Source organism: Ctenopharyngodon idella, chromosome 12 (assembly GCF_019924925.1).
Source record: "Ctenopharyngodon idella isolate HZGC_01 chromosome 12, HZGC01, whole genome shotgun sequence".
NCBI lineage: Eukaryota > Metazoa > Chordata > Actinopteri > Cypriniformes > Xenocyprididae > Ctenopharyngodon > Ctenopharyngodon idella.
In genome coordinates this window covers 6,700,634-6,710,327 of record NC_067231.1, presented here as the reverse complement: position 1 = coordinate 6,710,327, position 9,694 = coordinate 6,700,634, and the positions used below count along the sequence as shown (strand labels likewise).

The 9,694-nt window shown below is 34.4% G+C and overlaps 1 protein-coding gene across 4 annotated transcripts in view; it reads left to right on the top strand.

Annotated features, from left to right (window-relative positions):
• Nucleotides 1–860: 860 nt before the first annotated feature.
• The window catches only part of jmjd1cb (jumonji domain containing 1Cb), a 149,314-nt gene continuing 140,480 nt past the window's right edge, over nucleotides 861–9,694 (top strand). For all 4 annotated transcript variants that reach the window (XM_051915026.1, XM_051915025.1, XM_051915024.1 and 1 more), the window contains exon 1: nucleotides 861–1,180. In XM_051915026.1, coding sequence (XP_051770986.1) covers nucleotides 1,046–1,180 — 135 coding nt within the window. In that variant the 5' untranslated portion in view covers nucleotides 861–1,045. The remainder of the gene's footprint in view (nucleotides 1,181–9,694) is intronic.

The following is a 9,694-nucleotide window of genomic DNA, read 5'->3' as shown; positions in this document are numbered from 1 at the left end:
GCTGCTTCCGATGCTCAAGAAGCTGCAAATTGGAATTGTGCCATATTGCATTCAACATTTCAGTCAGGCACAGATTAGCCGTCCTGCTTTCAGCAGAGTGTCTGCACCAACAACCATCACAGTGACACTCTATGATTTGTGATTCTATCAGCCTTGAGATATCTGTCTCCATCTTCTGCTCTGACCTGAAGGTGACACGGACTGATTGTATCCCTTGGATGTGCTTCCCTATATCAGCACTCCTCTTGTGCTCATCAACGAACAGTCCACAGGTCAGCTATAAACTTGCAAAAGTGTGAAGGAAATAAGATTTCCATCTGTATGATTGTATGACAGAATGAAAAGAAACATGCTATTTTTATAGAATTATTAATATCCAAATATTATCTATACATATCTTTAATTATAAAAGTATTAATTATATAATTTATTATTAATTATAAATAAATTATAAATGAATCACACACACACACACACACACACATATTATTTATAATTAATTATAATTATACAGAAATATACTGATTGTCTCATAAATATAAAGAAATCATAAAATATGTTGATAGATTTTTTTATAACAATTAAAATAATTAATAATTGATAATAATTAATAATTGTTATTATGTTCGTCCCTGCGCAGCCTGTTAATATACCAAAAACAACAACAAACAACAACAACTAAGCACTATTTTCAGCACACTGGCATGTAGTAGAAAATCAGCTAGTCTCCCATTGAGAATGAATCTGTCTGGCGGACGTAGACATCTCCCTGTTGCGGTTTTACATGGACTTGTGAGTTGTTGAGGCGGAGGGATATCAGTTTTACGTTCGCAGTGATACGGTCCAGTGTTCAGTTTCACGGAGCGCGAGAGCGACCATTCGCGGGTGGAGGCTGAGAGAAATTTAAATCCCCCGGGTTGCGGTTGACACGCAAAAGGCGAAAAAAATCACGGTTATTTCTTTCTTTTTGTTCAGAACGCAGTCTAACGGTGTAAATGTGCGGACGGTAGGGTGCGGGTGTTGAAGTTTTCGAGGGTTTTTCGCCATGGTGGTCGGGAAGCGGTTCCTGTGCGTGAGCGGAGAGGAGCCGCTGGAGCCCGCGCAGATCGCGCGCTGGTCATGGCGAGCCGGAGTCATCCGAGCCGTCACTCACCGCGACCACGACAATCCCGAACTGACGGTAAGACAACGGCTAACATGCTGCGAAAATTATGTATTAGGAGCGGGAGATCTTAGTGAGAATATGGCATTTTTGAAGAGCCTGTTAAACGTCAGCTTATTCTAGGTTTTTATCGTTTTGTACATGGAAACAGGCTTGGAAGTCAGTCAGGCAATGGAGTCTTGTAGTAGAGCTATATTTGGATCTCAGTCAACGGTGGTGGTTTGTAATATTAGTTGTCAGCTTGTGATTTTTATACCTTTTTAATTCCGAATTAAAACATTTGCTCTTTGTATATAACGTGTTTTTTTTGAACGATGACTTTGTGACAAGTAACGAGATTTATAATTATGGTTCTTCTTTAGCGTTTTGCACCAGGATTTCTCATCGAATTATCTAAAATCTTTATTTATAGTATTTTTCCTTTGTCAAGCTTGTTGCAATCATGATAGTGCATTTTGCAAACAGTTGGACCAATGTAACACATCTGTGTAAATGGCCAGTACCATAAAACAATTCTGCCCTGTTTTCATTAATTAATATATATAGTTTCATAATTTCCTGTGCTCTCCGTAATGTTTATAGATAATTTAGAGTTATTATTTTGTCAGTGGTAAAATGTAATTACATGTAAATTTCTATCCACCATAAAAATGTTGTAGTTTTAAAACAACAACGCGTTTGTCATGATTATACCCTTATTTCTAAAATGTACATTTTTAATTTAATCTGATCAGCTTTTTTAAAGCTATTTAAAAAAAAAAAATGTATTCCTGTTTTTATTATTACAGTTAGTACAGCTAGCTGCTTATGTGCATCTCTAATTTAACATTCTGTTGACATTTTAATAGAATAAGCCATTTTAAATATTGTGATAACATGAGCATCAAATACATCCTCACTAATATATAAATCCGAAAATATCCAATAATATATTATTGCAATTTAAAATGTAAAAATTCTAAATATTTTAAGTTATGGGTATAAAGTAGAAATATGTATAATAAAATAAAGTCTCTTACACTCGCCAAGGCTGCATTTATTTAATCAAAAATACAGTAAAACAATAATATTGCAAAATATTATTCAAATTAAAAGAACTGTTTTCTATTTGAATACATTTTAAAATGTAATTTATTCCTGTGATGCAAAGCTGAATTTTCAGCATCATTACTCTAGTCTTCAGTGTCACATGATCTACAGAAATCATTCTAATATGCTGATTTGGTGCTCAAAAACATGTGTGCTGCTTAACATTTTTGTGGAAGTGATGATGCTTTTTTCAGGATTGTTTTATGAATAGAAATTTCAATAAACAGCATTTATTTGCATTTATGAAATTTATTTATTAAATGTTTTAAAGCATTTATTAAATATAAATCTTTTGTAACATTATAAATGTCTTCACTGCCACTTGTGATCAATTTAATGCATCCTTCATGAATAAAAGTATTAATTAATCTCTCTTTTTTTAATTTACCACACGTTTGAATGTTATAATTGTTTCCACAAAAACTGTTTTCAATATTAATAATAATAATAATAACAATAAAAAATGTTTATTGAGCAGCAAATCAGTGTATTAGAATGATTATTGAAAGATCATGTGACACTGAAGGCTAATTAACAGGAATAAATTACATTTTTAAATTCATTTAAAATTTAAATTGTAATAATATTTCACATTATTACTGTTTTTACTGCATATTTGATTAAATAAATGCAGCCTTGGTGAGCATAAGAGACTTATTTAAAAAACATAAATTGTAATGTTTCCAAACTTTTGACAGGTACTGTATATTTCAAATATTGGCTGTTACACTAATTTCTTATTCAGTTGAAGCAAAATCCTGCGTGGTCTTTGATCAGTAAGACTGAATGAAGATGAATGGAGCGGCTCCTGTCATTGTGTGTATAGAGTAAGTGTGTACAGTACGCTGGTCGTTTGTTTTCAGGGCTGTGTCCTGAGGTCACCAACTGTACCGCTGCTAATCAGCACACAGAACTTTCCACACTCAATAGCTGCCCTGCAGCTGAAAGTTCAAGCTGTAAATGCTTTTGTTTGTTTGCCTTTTTTTTTTTTTTTGTACGAATTAAGCTTGTAGTCTGGTGGGGAAATGAAAATAGGTAACACAGAAACATGTTTTCATTTAAAAAAACAACAACAAAAAATGCCATAAATTACACTAAAATTAGCAGCCAACATGTTGTTTTTATGTTTTTAATTTATAGTTCAAGTCTGAAGTAGAATATTGTAAAAATCTAAAACTATTTACATAAGTGTTTCCATGAAATAGCAGACTTTTGTACTACCTTGAATGCGCAGTGTATATTTAGTACACAGTAAACAAGTATTATCAATGGCCCAAAATCACATATCGTTTAGTTGTGAAATTTCTTCATCTTTTTTCCCGTGACATCGCACCACTGTTATTTACAAAGATGTCCGGGATGATGATGGAAAAGTATCTGATTGCAAAAAATACCAATGCAGCTTTCATTTACAGTCCTCAATCAGATTGGCAACAACTGGCTGTAAAGAGCTGGAAGTGGCCATGTGATTTGTGGCTTAAGAAAACAGCTCGTAACATGAGACCGGTGGTCGTTCACCGCCCTCCCCCACTGCAGCACAGCATAAAGGCCGCTATGTTCAGCCATTCCCCTGAACCAGAGTTAACCTACAGAGAGATTGCTCTTTGTTCAGTCTGACTGACACTATAACCCTGCACTGTTTTCCTTTGACAGTGAGTCTCCGTTTCCATATCTTCTCTAAAGAGATTTATTGAGGACTCTTCCTTTGTGCACCTTTACTTTGGGAGTGACAAGGTTTTTTTTTTTTCTGAGGCCAGGCAATGACACATTTCCTATCTTAATTGTCAGTGGATTAGGCTTACATAATATAAAGAACCCCTGTTGTAATCTTTCGCGGTTGTAAAATAGTGGTTTAGAAGGAGAGATATAACACTTATCGACGAGAGAGGTTTATGGCTGACATGCCTCGAGTTTAAACATTAAAGGTGGCCGGGAGCATTAACCTGAATGCAGAGCATTCTAGCGTGTTCTCTTTCGGAGGCGGATTGCGACAGTAGTTTGCCAGGAGTGTTGAAGGACGCCGCATAAGTGAATGCAATGAGGTGGAAAAACATTGAACTTTTGTACTTTATTATTCAGTTAGATATAGGCCCTTTCACTCTTGTACATTTCTTGTCTGCCTTCTTATGAAAAGAAAAACCTTCCATTGAATGCTTTGTTTTAAAGACTGAACCTTGTAGTGGACAGTCCATGACTATATAAATAGAATACAGTGTTTCCCACAGGATTTTATGAGACTGTGGTGGGTGGACATCGGTCCCTCTAGGGAAAATTATGTACATTTTAAATTTAAATGCATAAATCTGGTGCATTCTGAGAGCAAAATTTAAGTGATTAGATCAATGAAGAAATTTGTTCTCTTGTAAACAATTTGTGCTCTAATAGTAATTTATTTATTGGTGATGGTAGGTCACATTAGCATGTACACAACATATAGTAGGCTAAATGATAGTTCATAAGTGGTCAAACATGTAGAGTATACATTTAAACCATTAAAAATATGTAGCAAAAGAGGTTACCTTTGTTGAAATAATTTATTTCTAGAATAATTAGTGGGGGCCTGTATCTATACATCTGTATTTGTGGAGCTAATGGTCACTCTTTGATTTGTTAAACACAATCCAGAATGCACTAAACACACTACTTCATTATAGAGAAAAATAACAAATGAATGAAAATATATAATCATAGGCTGACCAATAAATAAATAAATAAATAAATAAAATCTAGGTGACTATATAATTCAGCAGCAAAAAGTATGCTAGCCTAAAAAAAAAAACTTTGCACAGTAATTTTATAAAATCTAAATATGTTAATAAGTTTAAAATTACTATTTGTATTCTTATGAAATGAAAAAAACTATAACTATTTATATTTGATTTATATTTATATATGAATGTAAAGACATATGTATTTATAATAATCTAAGATTAAAAGACATTTATTTTAAATGTATTGTGCAGCTTTTATAATGCAACAAGACATGATAGATACGACAGAACAAAATAGGCTATTAATAATCTTTCAGTGAGCAAAACCATGATAACATGAAACGCTTCAAAACACAGCAGCACAAACCGCTTATGCGCATCCCGGGTGCAGAATGATGTGCTTAAAGCAATATGGAGTCAGAGCGCGCGGTTGCGCTGCGCATTGAAAAGTTCACGGCACAAAGAGAATCCCTGTGTATATCTACATCTAACAGTTTATTGATCATATGTTTCTTCTCACTTTTAAATTCCAGTTATTGTGCGTGTGACGCCAATTCATAGTCCCTGTGTTGTGCGATCTAACAGACACCCTGTAGCCAGTATGATGACATCGTTCAGAAACAGCAATAAACTCCAGCAAGATAAAGTCATTTTATGCCAATCCACAGCCCTTTATATCAAGTATTATAATGGGAATATATCTCATTGGAGAGTTTTACTGTGCTGACTGTCGTTACCGAACGCAACGCGCTGTTTGAGTGCTGAACAGTGGGAGTTAGTTTACTTGAACTTAAATTTAATGATGTACATAATCTTCTGTCCCTCACATGAAGCTATGGAATGGCTTCAGATGTCTTTGAATATAGTATACGTAAACTTAATTGGTTCTAGTCTATTTCTTTTGCTCTATGAGTCACATTTTTGCCGTATAAAAGTGCAATTATCAATCGGTTATTTAAATATTGCGACAGGCCTATTTTGAGACTGTGGCGGGACAAATTAGAATGTGGCGGGCTGCCACAGTCTAGTTAATGTATGGGAAATACTGGAATACTAGCATACTACTTGCAGCATACTGTTTGTTCGTATTCTAGAAACCTGCTTGAAAACCTGCTTTTTTTTGGTTTTTGTTTGCTGTTCTGTTTGGTAGGGCCCTATAATTTCCACGATGTTGAAAACGCAGATGAAATCATGGAATCCAGTCAATATAAATTGTAGCTTTTGTCAGCCCAATCAAATAATCATGATGTAGATTAAATATTATAGATGAAATCTGCTTCATTTGGATTTAGAAGGCCAAGTTGATTGCATTGTGGGATACAGTATTCTCCATTGGATTTCTCCAATTGGTAGTATACTATATATATGTGAACCAGCTTACTTTGAGTATTTAATGCATATAAAACAAATTAGCACAATATGCACAGTATGCATATACTGTATATCACATGCTTTTGTAATCGCACCCAAACGTGCTGTTTTATCACTTCACTTTTTCTGTGTATTTGACATTTAAACTTATGGATTTAAATGTTTAAACCTTTAAATTTTTTCATCTTTCCACTGACAAAACCTTTACGGTTTCTTTTGCAAGTTCTCTAATGAAGATCAAATAATGCCAAATGCTTTTAGCCCACCGCATGTGACACGCATGCTTTTCCCGGAATCTGTCCTGTTTAACCTGGACTGACCCCTGTCCTGTACGAGCCAGGCCTCTCTGGAAAAAACTACCCTCCATTTAAATGTTACTGAGCTCCTCTGTTACAAGAACAATTACATGATAATGTTTAGTCAACACTGTTACATTGTTGTAGCAATACTATGCACTATGTAATTGATTATTTTCTATTGTTCAACCAGACCAGCCATAATAATGTTTTTTTTAAATGTACAGTCTTGTGATGACTTCCTAGATCATGAAGTATGTCAGTTCAGACAATTTTAATCCTGCAATTGTTTTTTTAATATACAGATGAAGTGACATTTCAGTCCAGTGATTGGACTGTATCCAATAGCAACAACAGCCCAGCGGTGTGAATCACCGTGCAGGTTTGCGCTTAACTCTTCAAATGCAGAAAGAGACAGATTTCATTATCTGCAGTGTATGCAGCATGTTTGACGTGACAGCAAATTTGATATGACAGTAATGGGAACAGTTGTGTACCAAATGACTCCCTATGCGTTCATACTATGCACTATTAACTATTTTCATAAGGTTATTTTGCCATCCAGCATCAGCGTCTGATAGTCCTTACCCTTTCGCCACGTGAGGAAAGCTGCGACAGTTGAGTGCATAATGTGTCCAACATTCCACTCTTGATTTTTTAGTTAATCAAGTGCATCATCTGGGTATTGGACACCAATTGGGACACCTTTAGTGTGTTACATGTGCATCAGAAGATCAGGGTCAAATGTGTCATAATTGAATCCTTTGTTTACTAACATTAGCACTATTAGTTGAATTTTGATACAACACTAAATCGGTTAATCATTATGATAGCAAATATGGTGCTAAGGCATGGTGGACAAAGCAAGAAAAATGTCATTATATGTCAATTATAAATATATATATTTCAATACCAAAACATAAATATAGTTAAATCTAATTAAGATAGACTGTTTTACGCAATGTGTGTGTATATTCTGTATTTTTATGCTTATTAGAGTATTCGCTTATCATTTGAGGTGTATGTTTGTGTGACTCATTGGGTTCTTGCCTGCCAAATTGGTCACTTTTGCAATCTCTTGACATAGAGATATCATTTTTGGCAATATGTGTGTAATATTGCCAAAAATGATATCTCTATATTTTCTTGGATTTTGTTGATTACAATAATTAGACAAAATTTTGGTGAGTGTGTTTTTATGCTGGTACTTTGGCAGGTTTAGGCCTGCCATGGACAGGTGACTCCCAAAGCTTTTTATGTTCTTCATATTCTGTGTGCTGGTTAATGCACAACAGTGACAGAATTTAACTTTTCCACTATGAGGCAATATTTGTTCCCATAAACTGATTTCCAGGGGATTTTTACCTTTATTATGATAATTTATAGCCTTATTTTACTGCATCATCTAATACAGTGGTTCTCAACTGGTTTGACCATGGGACCCACATTTTCCCATGGAAATTAACCGGTGACACATTTTTTTTTTTTTTTTTTTAAGAATTTGACCTAATTCCACAAATTTTATATATATATATATATATATGATAATGATATATATTCTTAAAATTATAATATATTTGCTATTTAAAAACAAGCACATTTATTTCACAAAAGTGCTTGTTAAATGTGCTTGTTTTTTAAAAACAAATGTATAATAACTTTTAGAAATATTTTTATATATATATATATATATATATATATATAGAACAAGCACATTTATTTCACAAAAATGCTAGACACACACAGGTACTGTCCCACTTTACTTAACATAAACATAAATTGTAAGAATATGTCTAATACTGACAAATAAACATCAGTCCCAAACTAGTTTTTGTTAATTCAATAAAGTTAGTAAGCTGGTATGAGCCACAATACCAACTTAACTCAACTTGGTATGAGTGGTATTTTGGAGTTACAGAAACAACAGTTACTATGGTGAATACACAATACAAATATGGAAACTGCTCCTGATGAATAGAATTAACATCATACCTGCATGCAAATCCTTTCCAGCTAACACACGCTGTACCAGTTACATAATTATTGGTAATTTTCAGTAATTTCATTGACAATCACGGCATTGGTAACCACGACATTGCATGCTCGTAATTTCTTTTGCTGTTTATATATAAAGTGATATACAGTGTGCGCCTCTGCACTTGTGTGTGCAATTAAAGAGTGCACGCTATGAGCATAGAATAAAGTCTGACAGGACAGTAAAGAATTTTTTTCTGAGTTGAGAGACTTTTTATTTCATAACAAGTTATGAAAATAATGTTAGATTAATTACACTAACATATAGCCTGTCAACTTCTCATCTGACAACAGATACTGAATCAGAACAACGTGTTTTTCTCAGGCTCTCTTTACTTAAACTGCATCTAACAGAAGAGTCAACAGCTTTCATGCACAGCTTTTAAAATAAAAGCTTTGGTTCAGAAAAACATTTAGAATTACGTAGAATTACACTCAAAACAGTCTTGTGACACACTTTTGGGTCGCGACCCACCAGTTTAGAAACACTGATCTAGTATTTAGATGCATTTACACAGATTGTTTAATGCAGCTCAGAGTTGGCTTGAATGCTTTTACACTGCATTTACAATTGCATAAATAATGCTATAAGGTTTGGTTTTTCTTTTTTGCAAAGCGAGTGACATACTCAATAATGTCAGTTCGCTCATTCTTAAAACAATTACAATATTATCGTAGACGTTCCGTATTGCACACCCCTACTTACGCAGTTCAGCTTCAGTTAGGATGCTGCCCATGTAGCACGCAGCTCACTAGGTTTTGGAACAGTGCCTGTGTCTTGCTGTGAAATGGCTGCACTACAGAACGGTTGAGTGCAATTATGCATATTTAAGCATTTAATTGTGCTAAACATACACAGGTGAAATCATTTAGGATTTCGGTACAGTCAAACATCAGAGTATGTTAGTGCATTTATTGGAGCCTCATTGGCTGACCTCTCTCTGTGTGTATGGACACAATAGCGATGGAGGTCTGAATAGCTCTGGGGTGATGCAATGAGTAAGTAGTGTCGTATATCCTGTTATGCTCGG